The sequence below is a fragment of the Oenanthe melanoleuca genome, chromosome 10 (assembly GCF_029582105.1).
Source record: "Oenanthe melanoleuca isolate GR-GAL-2019-014 chromosome 10, OMel1.0, whole genome shotgun sequence".
In the NCBI taxonomy this organism is placed as follows: Eukaryota; Metazoa; Chordata; class Aves; order Passeriformes; family Muscicapidae; genus Oenanthe; species Oenanthe melanoleuca.
Window position 1 is genome coordinate 11,051,018 of NC_079344.1, and position 27,157 is coordinate 11,078,174.

At 41.0% G+C, this 27,157-nt stretch overlaps 1 protein-coding gene across 1 annotated transcript in view; it reads right to left on the bottom strand.

Moving 5' to 3' along the window:
• Positions 1-27,157, bottom strand: part of AGBL1 (AGBL carboxypeptidase 1) — a 261,953-nt gene that overhangs the window by 165,823 nt on the left and 68,973 nt on the right. Inside the window, exons 16-17 of the mRNA XM_056500274.1 lie at positions 21,754-21,898; positions 17,991-18,144 (exon numbers count right to left, since the gene is read on the bottom strand). Coding sequence (XP_056356249.1) covers positions 17,991-18,144; positions 21,754-21,898 — 299 coding nt within the window. The remainder of the gene's footprint in view (positions 1-17,990; positions 18,145-21,753; positions 21,899-27,157) is intronic.

Below are 27,157 nucleotides of genomic sequence, written 5' to 3' on the forward strand. Positions count from 1 at the left end.
TCAAATATCATCAGACTTCAAAACTGAAACCATGCAGGTACCTTATTAAGCTGCTGTCAAGCATGTTACCTGCATTTACCTCCTCCCAGGCTGTCAGCAGCAGAGGAATTCCTCTGCCTGGGTGCACCTCCCACACCTGGGCTCACTCTGCCATCCACCTCTGCTCCCCTCTGCACATTCCGAGGGCATGAAACCAAGATGAGGACAGCTGGCCAGGAAAAGGTACTGCCAGGAAGGACCAGGGGATTACAGCAGATGAGACAGTAGTGCAAAGCAGTTGCAAAAATGGCAGCTCTCCTGGGACCCACACCAGGCAACACCAAAAAAAAACACCCTGTTACTACCCCCTGGTCAACCCAGTGACCAAAACCAAATAGCTGCAGGGCTGTGCCCACTGCTGCCCAACACAGGTTAAAAAAAACTGGTGAAAACTGAAGAGGTCATTGAAAAATCATAAAATGTTTAGAAGTCTTAGGCTGAAAAATTGGAGGAAATGGGTTTCAGACACAGAGAGGAAAGGTGAAAGAGAAGAAGGAGAAATAACCTTTAAATTGCAAAAGGCTGCTATAAAAAGATTGCAATCACCTGTCCTCACTGTCCACTGGGACTAGGCTACATAAAAAGAAACACAAGTTACTATCAGCTGAGCCAGCCTGAGGTGACCTGACTGCCCTCCCTCCTGATGGGTCCTTGTTCATAAAGTCCTGTGCCCAGAATCTCCAAAAAGTGGATTTCACCAAAGCAGTGCCAGCAGAGGCCTGCAGCCACATAAATCATGATGGAACCTGGTCCATGATTCCCCTTGTTCCTCTGGAATTAGCTTTCTGTTCTGAGGGCTGCTGGAATTACTATTCCAGTCCACAAGGCAGCCCTGCCACCTCTCTTTGATGGAAGGTGTCTGCTTGCTACTTAATGTTAGCCATTTTAAGCCATGTTAAGCATTAGCCACTAATTAGTGGCTAATAAGAAATATTTAATATTTCAGAAATACTTCATCATCATACGTTGACATCATTAGGGCTTCTTCCTACATACAGAACAGAATTATTTATGGAAATTTCTGTCTTACCTTCTCATTTAGTGACAGTCTTGCCACTTCAAAATTGAAGTTATATAATTTCTGGGATTCCTGTCATTAGTAATGATCTTCCAAAGCCTCTCTATTCCCCTTAAAATTACCATTTCTCAGCTTCTGCTTATGTATCCCTTGAAAGGTGTGAGCAGCAGCCACTAAGATCAGCTCAAACACATGATCTAGGTAGCTGATGTAGGGAGCTCCAGATTATCTGTCAGAAGGCAGGCAAGGATCTATCATCCCCTGCTTCTATAACACACACATTATGCCTTTAATTTGTTCTCTGGCAGCAGGCAATTTCAGATACTCAAGTATTTTGTACTGCCATGGCCAGGCCATCAATCCATGTGTTTTTCAGTCAGCATGGGAGAAATGTAGACTGTCTTGCAGAGATGCAAGGCTTCTGAGACCTGGCAAGTAGTAAAAAGCAGTATTTTCAAGTTAGGCATATATGTGACTTTCACCTTCTGGGGTTTTTGCACAAAGACAAAAAGGCTGAACTGAGAGAAGAACTAGAACATTGCCCTAAACTGTCTGTCCCATGCCTCAAAGAAGGTGCAAGCAGGAGATGAGTACAGAGACCTGAAGGACAGCTGCTGCAGCAGGCAGAGTGCAGAGATCCATAGAGCTGTAAAATCCATAGGCTCTTTTCTGAGAGAAGGATTTCATCTGAAATGAAATCAGGCAGGAGGAGCAGACTGAAAAAGCTTCCATTGTCATAAAAATATCTCCCTGGGTAATCCACAGTGATGGAAAAAGGAAACCCTGATAATTTATGTGACAGTTTAATGGGATTTTGGTGACATACGATACTTTGGGAAGAATCTGCCCAAATAGGACAGACAGGACTTTAATAAGGCTTCAGCTCCAAACCAGCAATATTTTCACCTCTTGCTTTTACATTTCATTCTACACACCCCCTGCTCACTCACAGCTCATCTTTCTCATTTGCAAGGCACATTTCAACACTGCAAGAGCAGCAACTGCACTTTCTGGTTAGATCCCCTGCCAGAGAGGCTTCTGAGTATCTGATCCCTGAAGGGATCAAGCTGCCTTTGCACCTACAGGGCAGAGCATCACTGAGCTGTGAACTCCGAGGCACGAGCTGCCCTCTGGCCATGTCCCCTGCTCTGTGCATGGCACTAATAGCTTCTGTGTGGAATGCAAGGGCAGCAGATGGACAGTCTGGAGCAGGAGCTGCTGGCAGAGGCGACGCCCCCAGAACACACCCCAGGAATAAATGGCTTTCACACCCAGTGAGTAATGCCTCAATCCCCATCTCCTGCCTGGGGGGGACACAGCCTTTACCCCCAGTCCAACACCCTGTGCCCCTCACTGCCATCACTCCAGAGCAGGCTCAGGGCAAGAGGAACTGCTGAGAGTGCCAAACCCGGGTGAATCGGGGTTAATGGGATGAAACTCCACAAAGGAACATTTAGACTGACTATCAGTGAGTTACACTAAAAAGTCTCTCCTGTGGAGAGGTGGAAGTTAACATTAAAACCACATTGCCCAGAGCACAAGAAGTCATTTTGCAGTGGCTGGGGACAGAAGGAACCCAACAGGAATTTGTTTTCTTTGCTAACTTCAGTGGATCCAGTTAAGAAGCCCAGATTTTACTAAATTCTCCTTCTGGGAAATCCAGGCATGAAAGGAATGGTAAAAAATTGGGTGAGGATCTCAATATTTTTGTCCACTCTGAGATGAACTTAGAACCTGCAATGAGGCCTGTGAACCCTGAAATGGGCATGAGAAATGGAGCACCTGCCAGTGTTTCTTTCACTGCTGGGAATAAGTTTAACACTAGTTTAAGTTGTGTAGTACTTCAAGCTGTTCTGCTCTACAGAAGACAAACTCTATAGTTTGTAAAAAAAAAAATCTCTTTACTCTTTATGCAGAACATATTTAAAACCCACCTATTACCACCTACAGCATAAAGTAATGTTTATTCTTAAATATGTGTTGTGCTTTTAAGTGGCACAGATCCATCTCTCCCTGACTTGAAGTCTTCCTCAGGGAATGACTTGAAAGTAGTAAAATATATTAAAAGAAAGTACAATCAGAGCCTCTCATTGTCAAAGTGAAAAAATATCATTTTTTGTTAAGATAAAAAGCATCACAGATTGCTTCTGATGGTAAAAATTAATTTTCTGGTCTTCACTTGATTTGATATTTATCACTCATTGCTCCAGAATCAGTCAAGCAGGGAATGTTTCTTAAAAATATTATTCTGTATTTCTCCTGGAGTAAGCAAACTATGAGAATTTTAAATTGTGTCTTTTCTTAAATATAAAAAAACTCAGAGGAAAATGGAAATAAACAGAAAGTCTACAAAAAAATCTTCTAGCACTTCACTGTGTCAACACCTTCACAGTAAAGGACCTTCTGCAGGTTGACCTCATTTGTGGCATCATTAAATTGACTTTTACATCATTGCAGTCTAAGTCTATCCTAAATCTTGGAACTGCACTGTCCAGAGCTGATCCCAAAGGAAATTCTTGCTTTCCACAAGCAAGAGATCAATGAGGTAAAGCTGTCTCCAAATTTTGAATAATGACTCTTGCCTTCATGGCAAGGTCTTAGATGAACTCCCCAAATACCTTAGCAAAGGAACACAAATAAGGGGTCAACATAAAAGGTCTTTCAATCAGATCATCAAGAGACCAAAACTGATGCTGGCCCAAGGATCTTGTACCATGACATAAGCAGCACCATCCTTCTTCTCCTAGCCTGCATGATGTGCTGTGTGACAGACCCTAAGCAGAACATAAGTTTCCCAAGAGAAATAGCAGAGGTGAGCCCTGAAGTTCCCAACTAAGTTCACACTGTATTTTTTTCAAGCACTTCTACTACTGAGATATCCTAAAGATGAAGAAGGAATCAGGCTCATGTAGCACAATCTGAGCCCCGGAGTACTTGACAAAACTGGGTGGAACAAGATTTTCCACTGCATAAAGTAGATAACACGCAGAAATTTCAAACAGCCTGTGGAAAGACACACTGAGCAGTCCCTGTCTCAGGTCAGTAAGTTCTTCCTTTCAGATGCCAGCAAAACAATGTCTAATGGATGATGCCTTCCTGCATCAATCACTGCAGGGAGCAGAGTGGCAAGTTAGGAAGGGTCTGTTCAGGGAAATAAGATAGTAGGGAGGTTGGGTGAGGAAAAATGTTCTTTTAATCCCCACAAATTGCTACAAAGCATAGATAAAGGTCCTCATGAATAAAGGAGTCAGGCTGCAGAACAGTCCTGGCAGTGCCAGAAGAAACAGAAGTGGAACATGTGATGTCCTTCCTCATACCCCATGTATCCCTGCAAAAGTGGGAGCTTTCACATAGGAGAGCATTTAGTTCTTCTCAGTTTCCTAACTGATATTAAATTTATTTAAAAAGCATTCTCCAGAAGGTTCATTTAGGCAAATAATTTAACAGCACAATTGATAGCTCCTAATCAATTTGAATTTCTGATGTGTAGTACACAGATTGACTTCATAAAGCTGATACTGTCATGTTTCCTCAATCCCAGTGCCTTCCTGCACTTTCTCAGCAGAACTTTGAACTTTTCCAGCTGACCCTGCCCCAGAATCCTTCCACTGTAGCTCATTCACTCTGTACAGCCTGTACAATCCACCGCATGGGCTCCTCTCTTAAAGTGCCGCAAGAAACGCTCATATCAAAACCATTATATTCCAGTGTTTGCTGCCACTTCATCTCCTGCTCTGTAAACTCTGAGTGCTTTTAAAAGAAACACTTATTTATATAGAAGAAAATCCCTGTGATCATGGTTGTGACAGGCTAATGGCTAGCATTGCAAAGATGATTTATCTTCCTGCTGTATCTAACAAAGCTTCCTGTGTTAATACCTTGTTTGCAAAATATGAAGAGACGTCTAACTGATGTTTTCTAACTGCAAGAATATGCAGCTAATGAAAAAGACTTTACATCAAAAAATAGCCTTCACCTGCCACCTCACACTCCCATCAACTCTCAAAATCAAAGGATCTTGAATTATTTCTTTCCTCTGATTACTTAGGGTGCTTCCCTCATGGGTGAAGAAGCCAACCATTCAGTCTCATTGCCTGTTTATAATCCAAATTCATTTTAGGGTTTGCATGCATTTATCTGCATGTTTTAATTTGATACATTTTATTTGATTTCTGCCTATTAAATTACATCTGAGGTAGGTTATATGGCCTCATGGGGAGCACTACTCTCTGTGCAAACAGCAATTTTATCAGGGCTGAGCCTAATTTCCCATTACATTGTGATAGGCTGGCAAATAAGGTCATGGTGTCTGCATGGCAAGTGATGCCCAGCCGGTGGGAGAGACTTTTGCTAGGCTAGAAAGTGGATCCTAGGATTGTTCTTATTAAAGGGGTATGATGTAGGATATGGGATTAAGGAGCAAGCCATCAGTGATGAGCAGAAGAGCTGTTTCAAGTCTATTGACAGGTATTCTCCATAGCTGGCAGGGCCAGCACAGAGACTATAAGCACCTCATTTTTGGTCATTCATAGTTAGTAATGGCTAAAAATGGGGAGAATAGGAATAGTGGGGACACCACAGCCACTGACACACCCAGAGCCTTTCATCTGTCTCTTGCTCTCTTCCAGCCCTTGGCCAGCAGCTCTTTTTGAAGCTCAATTCCCATGAGTTGAATTGTGCCTCATGGTGACCCTCTTGCTGTGGTTTTTGTGCCCTTCCAAAATGCTTGACAGAACTGTCACAGAAGGAGCATGGCATCTGGAAGCTGTGGCAGACATGATATGACCTGATTCATAAAACACAGCTAAACAGCTTGGGCTGCCAGAGGCCAGGATTTACAGGACTCTGCTTAAAAACAGCCTTCAGTGCCTGCTCTGCTAAAGGCACTTCCCTACTCCACACAGGAACAATTCCCAAGTTGTGTGAGGATGACCTGCAACACTGTGAAGTGACAAAGCAGACAAGACACTGGAGTCACTAATCTTGTTACAGCCCACACTGTCCACTGCTACTCAGGACAGGGAAGGAATGACCTCAGCTCTGGCTGCACCTTTTGCACATGGCTACAGGGATAGGAAGGACTTTTAAAAAATACTTTTTTTTTTTTCGGAATTTTTTCAAAAATTCCCCCAGCACAGCAAGCACGAAGGAAAAAAAAAAATAAGCCAGAGACAGTTTCTGCTGCATTATCCACTACAGCCTCATTTTTACAATAAAAGCCTCTCTGCATTTTTTACAGCCTGATCAGCAAGGAATTTAAGGACTTTCTGCCCTCCCATCCATCTACCTATTTTCTTCATCTCTACTTCAATGACTAGTTGCAGCCTTCTGTTAGGTGCTCGCCATGGGACCCAAACTCCTCTGGGAGATCTGTCAAAGTCACTCTGATGCCAGTGATAATAAATTCCATCTCCCTCCTCTTCTCTTGAAGCACTTCATAGACTGAAGATTACATGTTTCAAGTGTACCAAGTTATGAAGGGAAGGATTTACAGAAAAGCCAAGCAAGTTGCCCAAGGATAAAATACAAATCAGAGCTGGAAGCTCAACAGCTGTTTCCCAAGCTCCAGTCAAAGAATTCTGTGCCATCCACATCCACCCTAGAAGTGATTTTCTACATAATCCCTTGCTTCAAATCACTTCCTCCTCTTTTCATTAGCTATGAAAATGAATTGAATTGTGCACTTAGACATAATCAGTAGAGCCCTCTCTCACTCATATTATTTGTCCTATATCAAGATCAGCTGTCATTTTCATTCTGGAACCCACCCATCCTTCCCAAAATTATCAAGCACACACACATTTGCAGAGTGCTATGGTATTCCTTTATCCATCACTATCGTGTCATGTTTTCAGGCTAAGGGAAAAAGCAAAAGATGCTATGAAAGTGGTAAAGGAAGAATGAGGAAATAAAATAGAATGTTGTAGTAGGTCTCTCCGGTTTTCTTAAAAAATAAAACTAAGAAAAAGAAAGTCCCTAAGTTGTCCACAAGCCCTTCCTTATCTGTGGGCCAAAACATACCTCCAGCCCCATTCTTAGTTTACCTATTTAATTTAACCTCATTATTTCAAAGCACGCAGGCTAACCCAGAAATATCTTCAAAAGTGTTTGCTAAATAAATTCAATAGGAAAAAAAAAGAATAAAAGCTTATAAAAAAGAATTGCCAAATGGCAAGGAAGATTACTTTCTTTCCCCCACCCACAGCTAAGTAGCATGACAATTACAATTGATAGAGCAAATTAATTTCTAAGCACATTGGTCATTTGATAGATATAATTTTCCAAGTGCTACAGCCACATAGTAAGTGCTGTGAAATGATACAGAAGTCCAAGTTTAGCTGTCTGGGAACACTGGTGCACTTTGCAGTGTCTACCATGTCACTCATCAACTCGTTGATCTTATCAGCACATTTGCAGTCTGAGCAGAGCAGCTGTCTCTGCTTGGTCTTTATTTCTATTTCTGCATTAGAAACAGGTGGGCAAGCTCAGAGAGCTAACAAGTTTCTTTTTGATGTAGAGATGGACAAATCCTCTCATTAACAGAATGGCCTTTTAAAAATCATTATGGGGTATTTTTAGTCCCATTTCATTTTAGTATTTCTGTATAATTGCAGCCCATTAATCACAAATGCTTGTTTCTAGAATCTGTCAGTTATAGGCAACAAGTAGCATCAGCAAACTACTACTTTCAACATATTGCTGGCTTATTTTACTGGGATAAGATTGGCTGCATCAGTCACACAGGAATGGATCTCATTCTCCAATTACAGAAATTAAACCCAGTTAAACAGGTCAGGCAGAAATCTGCATAGACCCTCCCAGCAAAATCAGCTTACAGGTGGGAATTAGATATAGCAGGTGTTCAGAATTCCAGATACAAAACCAGGAGAAAAACAAACTCATACCATGTATTGCAAATATGCCTCCTCACTCAGTAATGCTCTTGGATAGATTAATATTAGGATCAGTGCATAGAAATAGCATTTGATTAAGATCAGCACATAGAAATGGTGTTTGCTACATTTCACAGGAGTGTAGAGCCCCTCTCATGGATGTGGGCAGAGGAGCTGAACAAACTATCTGCTTGTGGCTCTGGCAAACATGCACTAAAGCTGTTCCATACAATCCAAACAACTCCAGGCATTTGTAATGCATGACTAGCTAGGTCAGCCTTTATCAGACAAAAATGCATAGCTTGGAACATTAAATCCAGAAATTAGATTGTTGTTTTCCAGAAAGTTTTCAAAGCCTTGAGGTATCAGCTGAATGACTTTTCTATTTTCAAGTCAGACGCAGTAGACAGTGTCTCCAAACCAGTCAGCCAAGATTTAAAAGCACCAAGAAAGTTCCCAGTTTAGAAGGATAAAGGTGAAAGCAACATGAAAGTTATAACACCACCCACACTGTATCCCAACAGTCTGTTAGCTCTGGGTGTTGAGGAAGGGTTCTTGCCTGTGCTAGCTGAAGCCTATTGTTAGAGTGAGAAATTCAAGAGTCACAGCATCATGAAAAATCTACCTCAGAGGAGCACAGCTCCCTGTCACAGGACACACTCTGGGCTCTGTCACAGCCTAGCAGCTCTCTAACACAAACTGTGCAAGACTTGACAAACTGTCCCCAAGCTGAGTTCCCAAACTAAAAGCAATGGTTTGCTAGAAGAGTGGCAGACCCCACTTTTTGCCAGCTCTGCCCAGTCTTGCCATCCAAAATAGTTTGCTCCCACAAGATCATCAGACATCAATGTGTATCTACCTCAATCTGTGTATCAGCACAAATTTTCTGGAACAGAAAAGAAAAAAATACTGAACCAGGAACAAAACTGCTCTCTGAGCTGGCAGGAGTGGCTGTGTGGGTCTGACAGCAGCTGGTCCATGTGCTGCACCCCCTGGGATTTCCAGCCACAGATTGCTCTTCCACAGGGCCAAGCTGCCAGCTGTCCTGCTCCCAGCTCTCTGATCACAGCTTGCCTAGCAGTTATCAATGAGGAGCTACAACCAAACAGAAAGGACAACAACTGCTCTCATTTCTGCTGTTACAAAATGCCATTTTCTTACCTTACAGAAGGCCTGAACCTGAGGAAATTCTAATTCAAGGAGCAAGAGCAATCCCCAGACTGTCCCACCATCCACACCTTCAGCACTACTGACCACAAGCAGCTGTTTTAACACAGGGGAAAATCCAGCTCCTTCAAGACAGCCTAATCTATACATCAGCAGGTGCTCCAGACCTTCTGACTTGTGAAAAACAACCACCCTGTGCAGTATGATGTGTCCAGCTGGGCAATATTGTGACCAGAGAAGGAATCCCTTCCTGACCTTGGCTTTACCTTGAGGCACAAGCACTGACTCTTCCCACCTTCAAAAGCACATTGCTCCCATCAGTATTCAATCTCCAGTGACAATCTGACCCTAAAATTATGTCCTCCCTCTCACATCCCAGCTCTGCCACACTGAGGAGGGATTTGCCTCAATTCAAATGTTTCTCTGGCTGACTTACACAGTACCACAGTGACCTTTTAGCACCTGCCCCACAGGACTGCACCTGAGCAGAATTTATGGCCAGGAATGGGAAATGTGCCACTCACAGAAACACACTGATCTGGGGGTTTTTCTGCCACACCATAATTTGAAGTTGATAATAGAAACCCAGTATCAGTTTAATGCTTGTTCACCATTTGAGAGAGTAAGAGCTGCCTGGGGGCTCTGCTGGGCTCTATTTCAATACCTTGATTGGCCATTGGAAACAAAACACCTGCAGGCTTCTCACAAAATGTTCCCACCTAAAAGTGAGAAGATTTTTTTTTTCTTTGCCTTCTGTTAAGGCAGGAATTTGGGCAACCTGGCACTGCTACAGAAGCTTGCAGATCCACTGCAATGAGCTCTGGTGCTGGGGTGTTGTAAGACAGGTACATTCCAAGCAACTGCATATAAATTTCCAAAGCAATATAAGAAATACATACAACCAAACCATCTTCAGTTTCATTGATAATTTTCAATGCCTTGTAGCAAAAATACAAGTGGTACCACACTCCTGTGAGAAGACCCTTCAGAGGCACTTGACAAACCAATCAAGAAATAAAATAATTATGACTAAGATATGCTAATTGAGATTTTCAAGATGTTTAATTCATTAGTGTATCAGAAAAGGCTGTTAAGTTCTGGAAGTCTGGAGCATTGCCAGCCTTAAGCAATGCTGAGAGAATAATAGAATATCTTGGGTTGAAAGTGACCCACAAGGATCATCAAGTCCAACTCTTGATGTTCTAGCCCAAGTCCATACCAACCAAGAAGATATTGATAACTTATGTTCCAGAAAATTCAGCCTTTAATCAGATTTCTTCCCTAGAAAGGACATGAAAAGGTTATAAGTCTCTTGGGGCAGAAATAAGACTGTTATAAATCAAAGAAGGAAAAGCAGCTGAACAAGTGCTGAAAAAAAGTGCTACAGAATTTCCTGCTCTATCCTCTAAGCAGAGGAGGGCTTGGAAAAAATATCCAAATTTCAGAAGGAATTTTATTTAAAAAAAACAAAAAAACCCAAAAAAAACCAAAAAAAACCAAAAAAAAAAAAACCAAAAAACAAAAACAAAAAACAAAAAAAAAAAAAAAAAAAAAAAAAAAAAAAAAAAAAAAAAACAGAACAGGGCAGCTGAATGAAGAACACTACAAATAATCTCATTTAAGGTGCTTATTCTGCCATCATGCTGCATTAGGGAGAGGGTGGGACAGAATGAGAGATTACCATAATATTTCCTTTCTCTCTTTGCTAAAAAAACTCTGATTGTCTATGCTTCACAGCCCAGTTTTAGCATTCTTGTTCAGTGTTTTCTGTCCATTCCTTGCTGCCTTGAATACTGGAATTCAATATATTAATATGTATTTTGCCAAGCACACAGAAGGCTGACCACAGTGTCAAAGCTCTGCTGGCAGAGTCGGCTCCACCACCATTCCCAAATGCAAAGAGCATTTGATACATCATGAAAAATACTGGCCTCAGCCTGCAGACAACCATGTGTCTGTCTCACAGATTTCATATTCCATTCAACCAGCTTCCATCTTTATGGCAGCAGGCTGGATACTCAAACAGTTTTGCAGAAATTTGTCTGCTTTTTTTGCAGGGAGCTGCCAAAGCTGTTGTGACTGAGATATCAGAAGGAAAAAGTAGAAGAGATGTTTGAAATTGAAAGACAATCTTGAAAAAATTTCAGTGCACACCATCAGTGTTGCATAACTGGAGAGCATTGCTTGGCTTCAGAAGCTTGAGAAACTGTCTATTCAAGTGGAAAAAAAAACATATTCTCAATTCTGTAATTATTTAGCACTGCAGAACACATGACAATTTTATTCAGCCTTTCCTCACTGCTGCATTAAAACAGGATAACAGTTTTCACAACAGCTGACTTTTCCTGTCACCAAAAACAAAGTGTTTGGTACAAAGTGAGAGAGAAATCAGCACCTCTGCCTGGCAGCCCTGCAAATTAGAAGAAAATCTTCAAATCAAAAGAATACAAAGACACAAACCTCATTATTGCAGATGCAAGGATGAAGAAAAAAATGTTTTTCTCCAGTGTTCTATAATCATCTCAATCAATTTCTTTACACAGTAAAATCTGTTCACTTTTAACTGTAATCACAAATAAGGAGGAGAGAGAGAGAACTGATGACAAGAAAAAGCAGAACAGGTCTGTAAATGGAATACTTGAAGGAAATGTAATGCTGGTGGACACTTTCTGCATAAGACTGCAATTTGGTCCACATTAAGTACCTAGAAAGCTACAAAAACAGTCTGTCAGAGATGACATCTTCTGTTCCATTCAGTGGAAATGCCATCTAATGGGGGACCACCCCAGGAGCAGGGGCTTTCTTCAGTTCTTGGTTTCTCTCCTGAGATTATTCTATTATTCATATATATATATATTCATATTCCATACAAGAAAAACGGTTCTTTCTTCTTGCATGACATTAGCACTGTGGAAATGTCATTATAACAGCCTATCAGACCTTTCCACAGAAAGCAGCCAGACAGTTCTGGGGAGGTGGATTGGTCCCCACTTGGCAGGTGTGTGAGCTGAGGGTCCCTCAGCAGTGGCTGTGCTGTTGCTGTGTGCTGGAGGCAGTGACAGTGCAGTGACAGTGCAGATGTGCTGGCTGGTGTGAGCTGCTTCCAGCCAGCACAATGCCAGGTTAGCACTCCAGATGAATTGCTACAGGCAGCCCTTCTGCCTGCTGAAAAGATCATTACCAACCAGAGCAGGTCATTCTACCTCCTTATTTCAACATTATTAGATGAGAGCTTCCTTTAAGGAGCGCAGTTTCCTTTGGGGCTGGCTGACTCCAATAAGGTGTTGAACTAATTTGATCCCTGTTTCACCAGGAGATGTGTCATCTCCAGGTTTGAAAAAGTTATTCAAGAGAGCTTGAGCCTTTCATAATTAACATGCAACACTGGCTGCCACACGGGGAGCAGGCACAGTTATAATAACTTGGAGTCAATAATTCATAAACTATCATGCATTATTAATCAATTATTGAGGCCTGAATTACATTTAATGAGATTAAGCTGATTGGAGCACTAAGCTGTTTGAGTCATATTGATTTAATCAATGTGCTTAATTAAACTGTGTACATTTTCCACATGATCATTATTTCCCAGTATCCTGCATAAGTGGCCCCTGCAATTCACATCCTCTGCTGTTCTTTGCTCAGGAATTGCTCTTTGCTGCAATTTATATTTAAAGGTAAAGGGCTTGTTGCTTCCTAAGAAAAGATCAAAGTTGCAAAACAACCATCTAAATAGCTTACACAAGCAAATTGAGAAATGTTAGAATAGTTTTTTCCAGCAACTGTGTCTGTAGGCTTAAGATGACACCAGTTAAAGACACCTCATTAGTCTCACTTTATCCCTCATTCCAGCTCCAGGAGTATCTGCCAATTCAATGGTATGAGCACCCTACCATATCTATCCTGAAAACATTACCCTATCCTTCTTCAGAAACATGCCTAGACAAAAAGTGTGCTTCAAGTCCCCAGGAGACTACATTTAAGATAAGCAGGTGTCATTATCCTTTTTTTTGACAATATTCATAATGGTTTCCTCAGCCATGCATAAAGAGGACATGATGACAGAAGAGCAACTCAAAGTGACAGGTATTACAGATGTAAATCCATTTGCTAATGTCATTTTTCTTTGATTTCCCTTACCTCTGCTGCTAATTATCTGGGACAATTTGGGTTAACTTTAAACCACAGAATTCAGATCTATAATGCTGCCCATGGCTAAAAGGATACTCATTAGGTGTTTTGACTCTGGAATACACATACCACACTGAATAATCACTGTTATTAATGGGGATGACAACAGTACAATCAGCCATGAAGAGAGCTGTGCAATTCCTTTGGGACAGAGTCATTACTCTGTGTTAGCACTAACCAGAATGACACCTACACTACATCACATCTCAGAGGTGTCCTGCCCCTTCCCTTCCCCAATTAAAGGTGAGAGCAAATCCACCCCAACCCAGGGTAAATCCAGGAAACACCTGCTGAAAAACGCTCACATTGGGAGGGTAGAGTGTACTCTGTTCTTTTCTGACCAATTATTTTGCTTTTGGTGGTTTTAATTCCACCACTCTGTTAACATTAGCAACATATCAGTGTCCTTTATTTTCTTAACAAGAAGACAATTTTATCACTGCCCGTGTGTCAGTGTTTAGATATTTTCCTTACACTTCTTTGAAGAGTGAATCTGTCCATTTGCTCTGTCACAACAGTATCCTCCTGCTTGCAGGGTCTACTCAGCTGTCTGCCAGGGAGTTTAGTGGAGTTACTCACATGCATAAATAATACTGTGAATTAAGAGTTTGCAAACTATTACTGGATGCACATACATGCTGCTAACACTGCCTTCACTGGGCTGTGTGTGTGTGGCAAAGTGAAGAAAATCAGAGCTCTGCAAACACCTATTAATTCATCAAGTGGGGAGCTGGCACCAAGATTTGGAAGCTTTATCATTCTCCTTCTTCTTGCATCATTTGAGAATGCTCTGAAAGATGCTGGGAATTGCCCTCTCTTCAAAAATCCCTTTTACTGTCATCAGCAGACCTAACATAGCCAGAAATAAAGTCACCCACACAGAGTCAGAATGATTTTACCTTTATCACAAGACTATGGAGGCTATTGCAGTTAGAATGGGTATTAAAGACATCTGTACTAGCTGGATGCTGAGTCTTCATCTGATGGCAGGAAGGGCAAGTTTAAAGTTAAACAGCAAGCACAAAAAACAAGATAGACCCTCTCAGTCTCTATTTGTTCAAGCCTATGGAGCTGAAAGCCCAACAGGGACCACTGACCAGCCCCAGGTACCCACAGACATGGATTAAGTTGGAGAGGAGGTTGTGCTGATTGTAACTAAGTGGTTGCATGAACAAGAGTAAAAGCAGATGAAGCCCTAGAGTTCCCAGCTCACTTCTTTGTGTTCATACCAATTTCAGAACTGAACATTTAGTAAAAATTATTCACTACACCACTGTCATATAAAGGGCAGATACAAAGAGAGGAAGGAGAAAGAAGCCTGAAGTCAGTATCAAAGCCTCACACAAACAAGGCATAATGAAGGAAAGAAGTAGCCCATTTTTCTTCCCTTCAGCATGGCTTGGTGCTTCCTATTAACAAGGTGCACGTTAATAAATTTAACTCAGACAAATTTAACCTAGGACCACATTAATCTAAAGCCTGACAAGAGCAATCTGAAAGAGCTGAGGAAGGGAACTAAAGCACAGCTGACACAGAGGATGTCATGCCCTCACTCTCCCTGGCACTTCCAATGCAAAATAACTTCTTCCCACTGCACTCCTACCAGGCTGATCCTGCTGCCCTCCCAGTACCCCTCACCCACCCAATGCCTCTATCTGTGATGTTTCCTTATCCCTGCATGTCTATACTTGGGAAAGATTTAGATTATTTCAGTAGGATCATGTGCAGGAGCTACAGAGTCCTGGTGAGATTTGTACCACTGGCATTGCTGAAAAGAAACTCTCAAGGTGTAGATTAACACATGTAACAAAGGCAACATACCTTTGATGGGAAATTAGAATTACTATAGCTCATTAAAATTATGCATTGGCCTACAGAAGGAAAAAACAAGGGCTGTCCATTTTTATTCATTATCCACATGCCAAGTTCTCAGTGCTGAAGCACCACATTCCTTCTCAAGGTAGAATACTCATACATGGAGACTGCACAAAGATGGGGTTTATTGCAGGGAAATCCTGCACCCTTTGGTCTCTTCATATTTAGCTCTAAGTTGCTACTCTTGAGTTATGTTTTTAGCATGGAAAACATTGACAAACAGGTCCTTCCATCAGCCAAAACACTTCACAGAAAGATGGGTATGTCATACAAAATGAGGAAACTGAGAAGTAACTGCTGATCAAAGCCACACAAAGCAGCACAAATTAGACTAAATGCATCCCCAAAAGCCATAATTATCCAAGCTACTCAAACAAAATAAGCACATACATGATTATTCAGATTTGCCTACAGGGCATCCCCACAGCATAAAACATGGTGTGCTGTCTTGCTGTTCTTCCACTTGATAAAACAATAAATATTTTCATCACTTAAGAATAGTACTGTTTACTTTTACAGTCTTCAAAACTTGAGTGAAACTGTGTTGCCTTGACAATGTCTTTCCCCCCCAAAAATTTATTTTTTCAGTTGGACAGCTGGGGCTTTCTACATCTTCTGTTTTAATTGAGTTCCTTGGGCTCATGGATAGATGTAGGAAGTCTGCAATCTTATTGTAGTGCAAGACTTCAGAGGAGGGGTTTAGTGGGGCAGGATTTCATGGCATTTCAGGGAGAACTACCAGCTCTCACTGGCTTCAGGTATTACCACAAGGCAGGAGATATTTCTTTCCATTGAAAATAAAGAGGACTTAAGCCACATAATTGGGATTTGAACCTAGATGCAGTATATTAAACAGTGTGAAACATTTGGAAAAAGTATCTGTCAAAATTGTTCATAGATGCCTCATGAATCTTTCAGCAAACTGGGCTGAATGAGCAAGCCAAGCCTCGTCTTTGCAGACAGGTTAACAACCTTTGAAAATCTGCCAGGCTCTCTTCTAACACTGCAAGAAGCAGTCTGAGAACACAATCTGAGAATGCAGTGCTCCAGAAATTGGCCATGCCTCCCAATATGGTCCCATTTATACCACAATACTTTCTTGAATTTTTTTTTTTTTTTTTCTTTCATAAGGCAAAACACTCCTTTCAGAAAGTCCTTTCAAAGCCAAAAGAGCAAAAGTCCAGTGTTTAGGATACTGACTCCTCATGTGACAGACTTACTCCAAGCCCTTGCTTAGATAAACCCAAATATTAGCTCAGCTTTTCCTTTGTACCACCATTGGAAAGGATTTCTCACTTGGGCAGAAAATCTTATTCACTGCATGTCTCTTGCAGAAGGCTCCAATCCTCAAATAAAATATTCCAACCTACTTTCAGTTGTCCCCTTGAGACCTTCTGCCATGAGGTGTCAGCAAATAACAGGTGATCACCTGCCATGTGCCAAAGGCTGCTTTAGATAATCAACCTTCCCCTCCCCAGCTCCCACCCATTGGTTTTCTGTATCATCATTATCATGGGAAAAAAGTGCTTAAGGAATTCTCTCTTCAAGCCAGGCATGGACAGCCACAATTAAACTGTGTATGCACATTATAAATTCCCCATGTAGCCTGTACTTGGCTATTTTTCTTTAATATTTCAACAAGAAAAGCTTGTTCATGACACAGATTTGCTAATGCAGGATAAAAGCTGAATTTTTAATCAACTTATTACAGTAAAAAGGTATGAGCTGTGGGTGATTACACTGTAATGTCAGCATAGCTGCAGTCACTGCTCTAAACCTGGACCAAAAAACATTGCAATAACTTTCACCAACTCTCATATTTCAGCTCCCTTTAATTTACAAGGAGAAGTCTGCAACGAGAACTGTGGTTCATGTCACAGAATCCTTTTGGATTCTTCTAGCCTAGTATCTAAGTGAGGTAATGAAAACTATTCATTTAACATCCAAAAAGATCTTAAGACCATTTAAATATTCACCAGTCTCAAAGGTCTCAACTTGTGTTGTGTTTGAAGAGATAAAATTCAGTGCATACCTGGTTCCTGATTTCAGAAAAAAAAAACAAACCAACCTACACAGAAGTAGTTAATGATTTAGGCTCTAAAATCAAAGCTAACCCATTGTGATGCTAATCAATCTTATCACTTGCTGCTGAGTTACAGAAACATGCATATCTTAATCTTGTTCATAAAGGCCACTGAAGGTCTAAATCTTTGGCTCTCACAACAAAAAATAACCAGCTCTAGATATAAAATGGCAATTATAATATTTACTATTAAACAGTACATCATCAATATGGTCTCAGACAGAATGAAAAAAGCTATATTGTGTCCAGATGGATCTACTGGGCACACTGGAGGAGCTGGAATTTCACCAGAACACTTCAATTTCTGGTCCAGCTGGGAATGACTTATCTTGGTTTTGGGATTTTTTTTCCAAATTTAAGACTTCAAAATGCAGAAATAATTTTAATAGAAAGCAAAAAATGCTAAAAAAAATCTTGTTGAATTAGTTATTTCACAGTTTTTTTGGTCTAGGAGATATTTTATTTTGAACTTTTCAAATCATTGAACTTTACATCATTGAAGAGAAATTAGAAATATAAAATTGCATCGATTCTCCTCCCTCCTCCATGCAAACCTGTAATGTTTAAAGAGCATCATAATTGGCTATTCCTCATATTTATATTCTTTCTTCCAAAATGAGAAAGACAAGAAAACCAGCACATTCACAAAAGAGGTTGTTATTGTCACTGCTGACACAAGCACAACTCACCAGCATCTTTTTTAATGCTTCATTGGGTTACTTACAGAATTGCTCCAGGTCATGTCTGTTTTTAGACTCAGGCATGGCAGTGATTGTGAGCAATGGGCATGGATTTCCTCCTAGAGTCTGGCAGAGTGTCTGCTTCCTCCAGTAAACCTTCTTAGGGTTCCTATTTTGTTCCAGGATATCAAGATGGGACTGAAAAAGAAGCAAGGAAGCAAATTATAGAGGAGTTCACACTCTATAACCTGATTTTTTCCAGGAGCTGTATATTATTTTTGATACTAATTTCATATCTTGCTAACTCCCCAGTTCCTCTCTTCTGCCAGATAATATCACCACCTTTTACATCCCAGAAATATGCACAAGCCATTCACAGTGCATCCCAGTCCACTGAAGCTGCACAGAATATTTATTCTTGCATCATGACCTACTTGAGGGTGTCCCTTTTTGTTGCAGAGGGGTTGGACCAGATGACCTTTAAAATGTTCCTTTCAACCCAAACTATTCTATGATTTTGCCTGAACAGTTCCTAGGTGCTTTCATGAGCTTGATGAAATTTCTATGCATACATGAAATTCAAAAGAAGAATTTACTCTTTATATTTTAATAACGGTTTTGTAGAAATGTGAGAAAACTCACCACTTTTGAACATTTACAGAATTGATTGCTTAGCTGTCAAGCACATGCCAGTGAAACTCAGTGACAACTCCATATCAGAGGCAGCCAAAAAGTTTATAATCGAAACAACATTTTGTACAATCAGTAGTGGGAAATTTCAAGTGCCTTTCCAAGAAGTTATTTAAAAAAGAGAGATTTTCCCCCCACCCCCAAAGTTTATGACAGTTTTAAACAATTCTAAAGTCCAACAGCTTCTTGAGAAATTTGAGAAAAAGAACTGGCAGCTCAGAAGGAAGACTTTTTGGAACAAATTACGATCACCTCATTAGAGATGGAGCCACTTGTCACCCACACACCAGATGAAGTGTAGTTCTCTGTTTGCATTGCAACTGATGAGTGTGAGCAATGCCACTGCAGGGTGTTGCTGAGAGCTGTGGAACACCAGTTGTCTCCCAGTTGGGAGGAATAGGTGCACAGAGCACATTCATCCCAACAATAATTAAAACACAGTTCACTCAAAAATTTTTAAAAATTTTTAAAAAGTTTAAAACTGATTAAAAATGAGTTCAGTCAATGGCCCTCACATGGTGATGGTTTGTCTCTGAGCCAGGGTTAAATTTTGATCCATATTTATGGGATACCACATTCCTGTTATTCAAACCTTGGAGCTCACCATGTTTCAGTCTGCTTTACCAGCATCCAAATAGAACCATGTAAACACAGAACTGAAATTTACAGTCAGCTATGTTATAAAACAATTAAAATACAGCTCTATAAAGTAAATTCAATTATTAGATGCATTTAACAAACTCACATAGATACAGTGAGCTCAATAGCATCATTTACTTATGTTCCTGGTACCCAGTGAAATTTAATTGGGTATAGCTACCACAGAGACTTCAGCTAGATATCAAAACAATTAATACTGTGATGTAAAAATAGATAAATTACTGTTCATAAAAGAAATGTAATTACTAATGGACAAGAAGTAATGAACTGCAGAGTGCATCCAGTTCAAATAGGATTCTGCAATATTTCCTGCAAATATGCCTATAACCATTAAATATATATGATATTTAAAAACATTTTCAAATTACTAACTCCATATGCAAGTTTATCTTCTTCCCCAAAGCACTATGTCTTTAATTGAGCCCTTGGGTTCATAGTCACTTTTAACTTATAATTGATATGTAAAACCCACACACTTCACCAGTGGACAAATGCTTTAAAATGCAATCTACTGATGCACAAACCTGATTTAGTATATTTACTGTGGAAATAAAAATAAAATGGAAATGTGTATAGTGCATCACTTTACATTTTAAATTAGCCCAAGCAAAAAAGCCTTTCAGAATTATTAGTAGTGTCCAGCTAGAGCTAGAGCTGGACACAGTCTATCAACCTTTTCTACCCATAACTCCCATTTACCAAACTTTATGGTCTTTATTGTGTCTGAGTTCATTTAAACTTTACCTGGGGCAAAATTCCCTTTAACTTCAATAAGCATTTTATTTGAAGAGACAGTGCAATACTTAAAGAACTGGTGCTGCAAGCCTAGGAATAACATCTGTTTCATCTCTATTCTATTCATTCTGGAGCAGGTGAGATACTCAGTGATTCCCAGAGCATACAAACTCTCCAAGTCTCTCTTGCTTTGTGCCAGCAGAAGATAGAAATCAATAACAGTAAAATAATGATGAGGCATTGCATTTATGTGAAATGTATGGTGGTAAGTCCAACCAATTCTTCAGTACTGCATGTATTTTTTACCCTGCAGACTGTAGATACTGGAGCCTTCAGGGCTGAAGGTCAAACCCCACCACTGGAGCACACATTCTTCCCCAAAGAACTTCAGGAGTAACTGGTGAGGCACTGATAAAAAGTGAGCTGACAGCCATGTTTTGGACTGAAGGCTGGACTGGCCTTCTTCCAGACTGGAAGCAGATTCTTTGAATGTCCATAATGGGATGCAAAGCAGTTGACAAGAGGCTTTCTTGAGAGGGAATCCATCTCAGCCTCACTCTGCTGGCATGCTGGGCAGCACAGCGAGTCCTGGGGGAGGACACTGCCCTGGAAAGCACAGCCTCCAACACCTGGTTATGGAAAACTGACACAATTGTAAAAAACACAGGGACCTCAAGCTCCACCAACCCACACCAGCATGTACTGCCCAAAACAAAACGTGTTGATAATGGAAATTGAGGTGAGAAGGAAGGGAAATCGATCTACTGGAATTGTGTGGTTTCATCTGCAGTAACATCATTCTCATCTATGGCATCAAAGCAAAGCTACTCCCAGAACTATTCATTTCACTTCTTTCATCCTGTCTTCCCTTCAGACCCTGGTCTCCCCTACATCAATTATAGAGGAAGCACATTGGAAAATTCCCTTACCATCCACCCCTCTCCACAGAAAAGGCTGTGGAAAACAAAGCCGTGCCCAGCAAAAAAAAAAAAACAAAAAAAACAAAACTTGGTAAAATTCAATAATTAAATTTGTGCTTTGGAGTTGTATTCTTTTAGTTTCTGTACTGACAGCACTGGTGGGAGCGTCACAAATTCCTTCTGACACTCCAGCTGGCACTGGGGAAAGAGCTGGTAAAGTATCAGGTGATCAGCAGCCTGGTAATGCTGGGGGCAGCTCTGAAAGCTGGGCTGCTACCCTGGGTCAGAGGAGGATCAGGCAGCACATCTGAGCTGCCATTAGGTTTAGCCCCTGCTTCCCAGCCCTTCAGGAGGAGAATCCTGCTGCCCAAGTGAGTGGAGACACCTTTGGTTTCCATTATGGTTGGTCTAAGTGCTAATGGTTTGTGCTTATCCCACAGAGAAATTTAATTTTCCCTACAGCATTCTGGGCTTTACAGCTGGCAGGAGATGCAGCTGTAAACAAGGCAATTGTTTACACACCATCATGATCCCAGAATAGTTTCAGTGGGAAGGAACCTTAAGGATCATCTCATTCCAACCCCCTTGCCATGGGCAGGGACACCTTTCCCTAGACCAGCTTGCTCAAAACAAAACAAAAAAAAAAAAAAAAAAAAAAAAAAAAAAAACCCAAACAAAAAAAATCCTAGCTGACCCTGAACAGTCCCAGGGATGAGGAGGTGTCATCTCACAATCTACACACACCCAAGCAGCTCCAGCTGCCAGGGCCATGATCTTATCAAGTTGGACATGCCAGCATTACCATCATGGTGGAGTAGGTGTAGGGGTAGTGGTAGGCCAGGTAGCAAACATCATCTTTGTGGGGGAACTTGATGCTGAAGGTGAGGGTGTAGTAGAACCTTCCCCTCACACCTCCTCCTGCAGCTGCACTGCAGCGGTAGTGGTTCCTGGAAGAGGAGAAAGAGGAGCAAAGTTAATGCCTTGCACTTCTAGATGTGCATTTGAAGCAGCCACGGGAAAAATAAGCATTCAGAGAAACATCCACACAAGAGGACACAAAGCCCAGCAGGGAATTAGAGGAGAACTGCACGTGGCAGAGCAGGGCACAGCCAGTCATGTGCTGCTGATGGATGGGAGCACTCTCCTGGGAAAATAACATCATTAATGCTCCATTAATGTTTTGTTAAGATGCAAATAAAGAAGCAGGCAGCTAATAGTAGCTCATATAGCAGAGTCCAGACATATTTAAACTATGCATTCAGCTGAAATTGCTGTATTTCTTCAGATATCCACATTATCTTGCTCAGGATGCAGGTTCCTTTTCACAGCCCTGAACAATGCCGTGAGAAAATACTCTGCAAAAAGCCTGGAGATTTAGAAAATATGAATACCCTGCCAAAGCAACTATTCAGTTCCACCACAGGAAGAAAAGTGATATTTCAGGAATAAAAATAAATAATAAATAGGACATACATAAAAATATTTCAGATAACAACAAAGGCACTTTGCTGAGTAGGAAGGAGAGTGGGTTTGGGTAGAGACTGTTCATGAAGGAGAAATGACTTCATACAGATTTGCCAGTTGTGACCTACCCAAAAACTCTTCTTTGTACCTCTCTTTTTTGAAGACTTGAGCCTCCCCATCTCAGGGAGCAGTTAGGACTAGCTGCTCCCTGAAAAACAGGGAGCTGAGTTTGACATGGAAGCAGAAGAGCAGAGATCTCTTGGCAGGGTCATCTCCCACAGCACCCATGACTGGGGTTCAACCACAGGTGCAGTCATCAGAGAAGATTGTGGTGGTGGGGCAGGTCTGGGTCCAGCAGGAGGTCAGGTCATGGACCAGGATCCAGATCAGGATGTGCAGCAAAGCAGGGACAGCAGGAGGGACACAGCAAGAGGGACACAGCAGTGACTGAGCTGAAGCCTCACTACAACAGAGCTCTGGGTGAGGCTGGTCCACACTGACCAGGTCTAAGAGGGCACACAAATCCTGCTTCAATAAAACTACAAAATCTTCTAACAAGCTCCCCAGTCTATCTCAGGGCCTACTCTCTTACAGGAGACTTACTCTGATGAAGAGATGACTCCAGGCTGAGTAGGAAAGTTTTCTTTCAGCAGAGATGAAGTGACAAATCATGCACTTTAGGGAGAAGCCTCAGAGCAAATTGCATCTATAAGTACATTTCAAACAATATTTTTCCCACATTGCACCAATTATGCTGTTGCCAAACCTTCTGATTCTGAAGGACTGTGAGGTTTCTTTGACAAATGTTATCATCAATGTTGCATTAAAATGCAAAATAGAAGAGGCAACCAAAAGATGCAATTTCAGCTCCTGAATTTTACAATACTAGTTTATTTTGCTGCTGTTCATTTTTATTCAAAGGGGTGGAGAGAAAAGATAATTATTCTTGTCAAATTCTCCAAAATAATCAGCTCTTTTTCATAAAGGAGAGACAATACAATGCTGCTAGGTTTTCACTTGAATTCAACAGTTAGGAACACGTGGGGTGAGTGGTACTGACTGGATCAATAGATAGTGCAGGAACACTGAGTCACAGTGGCAACCTGAAAAGCCTGTGATTTCATTCTCAGTTGAACCCTTTACCCCAACATTTCCTTTGCAAATAAAGCACCTTAACACTGGACAAAGAGACTCAAAGAGAAAAAATAAAATTCAAAAAAACCCCACAAATATAGAAACATGTACTTAGCATTTATGTATGTATTTCACTGGATCAAGGGTTAATGTCTGGTATTTTTTTGAAGTCAGAACAATGACATTTAACATAGCTCCTGTTAATTTTGACAATAAAGGATAATTAGGGCCATTTCCTGCATGGTCCAGAAGGAAAATGCTCATCTCCATGGCCTCTATTATACTCAGTGTCACTTGGAAGGTTAGATCACCTTATTCATAAAGAGTGGTCACACAAGTGCCAAGCCCTCCCCTCCAAGTTCACACTTGTAATTAGAAGTGTGGGAAGAAGCAGGTCTTTGCAGGCAGAAATTGCCTCAATATCTCACAGAGACATTATTCCCACCTGTCCCTAACACTCCAAAGTAAAGGTTCTCCCTCTGTAGTCTGTAATTCTGCAGCCAAGTTCCCTCTCCTACCTAAAATGGTCACTTTAACCCAGGGGTTTGCAGCAGGAGACACCTCTGACCTCGATGCTACACTGGTAGCTCAGTGTTCCTCACCCTGCCCAGCTCCCACAGCACTGCTCAGCAGCATTTTCATCCTTGTTCTGAGCATCTCTGCTGTTCCACCTAACTGCACACCCAGAAAAGACATTTTGAATCACTTCTTGACATCTGCTTCAATCTATGCAAGCTATCTGGCAGTAACAGGAAGCTTACAGGTGGCTTTGGGAGGCTTCAGTATTCCTCACTCTTGCATTGAAAAGAAAAAGCCCCTGTGTGTAAGCAGTGTAAATGATCATGTACTTTTACTGTATATAATCTGGTCTCCTCACAATCCGTCATACAAAGCAGTAGCTCTGAGTATTTTTAAAAGAAGCCTAAAAAAAAATAACGTTTTTCCTCTGTGCCTCCCTCTCCTCCTACTGCTGTCAAGCCAAAATAGCTCTATTGCTTCCTTTTTCCTCCACCAGATTGATGGTTTTTAGTTCCTCACCACTTTTTCATCACAACACCCTACCATATCAGCATGGAGCCTAAAGTAACAAGCAAGGAAAAGGAAAGGAATAAAAGACTCTGGCAGCACCTGGTCCCCACTACCTTATTTGTCTTCTCTTTCAAAAACATGTTGAAAGTCTCTCATGCTTTCTAGAAGCCAACACACTGGTTATTGGGAAGGAAAAAAAAGACCAAAGCATAGTTTTCTCAATGAACATGCAAGCTGTGTCTACTGTCACTGTAGCAGTGAAATCACTTTGCTTACTGCTCTCCTTAAAAAAAAAGAAAAAAAAAAAAGAAAAAAAAAAAAAAAGCACAAGTATTATATTTCCAGCATAAGCAATGATGAAGAGTTAATTAATAATAATCATAATACTACTTATCTTCTACTGTGCAAGATAATTTTTTGAGCTTAAAAAAATCTTTGCAAACACTGTCTGATTAAAACATGCTTCCCCATTTATCTATTCCATTATTTGGGTGGCAGACAAGTGACTCTAATTTTCCACCCTTTGTTGGTGGAGAAACAGACAGACAGGTAAAGCAATTTGGACAAAGATGCAGGAAGGAAAGCAGCTGGGTTGTAAACTGAGGAATTCAAAAGCACCAAGTGATTCAGGAACAATATCCCTTGGCCATCTGATCTTTAGACTATCTGCAGCACTTAGTGTAGTAAAAAAGCACTGCTAGATGATGGAATATGGCATCTTCAGCTTAGACTAAAATGGCCAAAGAAAGTACCAATATCCCAGACTTCTGGGCCACTTCAAAACAGAGCTCAAATGGAATGTAAAATATTTCTCTCTCCTAATCTGTTGATGTATTCCTTTGGTGCAAAATACTTCCCACCAGACCTCCTTACATCTCTAAGTGGGGCTATTAAGAGCAAGATGCTTTAGCAACACCCTGGTTCATACCATAAAAAGCAATATTTAACAATTTACTGGGCATGGCTGTTATTTTGGAGTCTGCCACATCAGAAAGCACAAAATGCAAACACAACATTTTTACGAAGGGCAAATCCATGCTAAGGTATTTTTGCTGTCAATATTTCAGGCAGAATCCCAGCTGAAGTAGAATATTCCCCCAGCTATTGTGCCATTAAGGTGTTCAGTCACACTGCAAAGGCCAGGTGCTCTCAGAGTGACACTGATGTCTCACCCTCTCACAGATATCATTAGAGCTGAGAAGTGACCTGCTAATGTTATGATGTTTATTTCATCTAATGTGATTATAAAGATGCTGAAAAGAGAACACCTAGTTCTGACATCGTTATGATCACTAAACAGCCAAGTTTTTAGTGCTGATGTGAGAACAAAACACTCCATGTACCTCATTACTACCTGACCTGAGTGCTGTCTGAAAAAGCTGGAGGTTAGATAATATGCTTAGAATGAGCCATGAAACCAAAGGCACAAGCACATTGTCACCAATTCAACACTCAGCTGCCATTGTTCCTTAAATAATTTGCCAGAAAGGAATATTATTCAGTGCATAAAAGCTGCCAAGACAGCAAGAGAATTAGATGATCTTATTGTAACTGCAACTGTTTATCATGGCTGTATCCTGTCACTTCACAGAGGCAATAAAATAGAGCAGAAGTGTCACTCAGCTACTTTTTGACAAGAGCTCTGCTAATATTCCCCACAACACAAAAGCTCTTGTGAGGCACATGAGGAAGGTACACAGTGACACTGCTGTGCCACAACATTCATCTTGATGAGTGAACTTCCCCATCCCCAGGGGAGATGAATGCCAAAGATCAGCCAACCTGCTCACACAGACATCTCACCAACGAGCTCTCCCTCCCCTGCCCTTCAGCTGAGGTGTCTCTCAGAAAAGGCCCTGCTGCAAAAGCAATTAAAGGCATCCCTGGGTTCCCCTGTACTTTTCAAAGTATATCACTCTTTCCCCATATTTATTAATAACTCCCGGTAAAAATATTTGGATGAATTTCCCTTAAAAATATGCAGCCCCAGCTTAGGACCTGTGAGTAAGGTGAATGGAACTGAAGTGAGCTCTTTCCCCAAAATACTGGCAGTGTGATATCACTGTAGCAATCCCATCTCCTTCTCTTCTGAGAAGAAGCCTGAACAGCCTCAACCACACAAGTTTCACATGCCTCCCCCCTACAACTTCCAGTGACTGAGAATCCCTTTTATAATCACTGAAACAAAAACATTGAAGTTTCAGTAGAGGTGAAAATGTGTTTATGTGCGTGCATGCACATTCTTGTGTATACAAAAATGTGAGAACCAGGAACACACAATAAATGAGAGACAACAAGTACTTATCCTAGATGATTGTGTTGACATATAATTCAATGTACAGCTAGAAAACACAGATTATTCCAAATCAATAAAACAATTCTCTCATATATTCTGAACAAGAATCTGATTACAGGCTTAATTGCACAATCATGGCTTAATCTTGGAAGTCAGCTGCTGTTTAATCACAGCACAATAGCAGCCTTGTTAATGATATGGGAAGCCACTGCAATGGTATCCAGCATGAAAAGTCTGCCCAGGCTCAGAGGAGTCAGACATTACAGGCACATAAAGGGAAGCC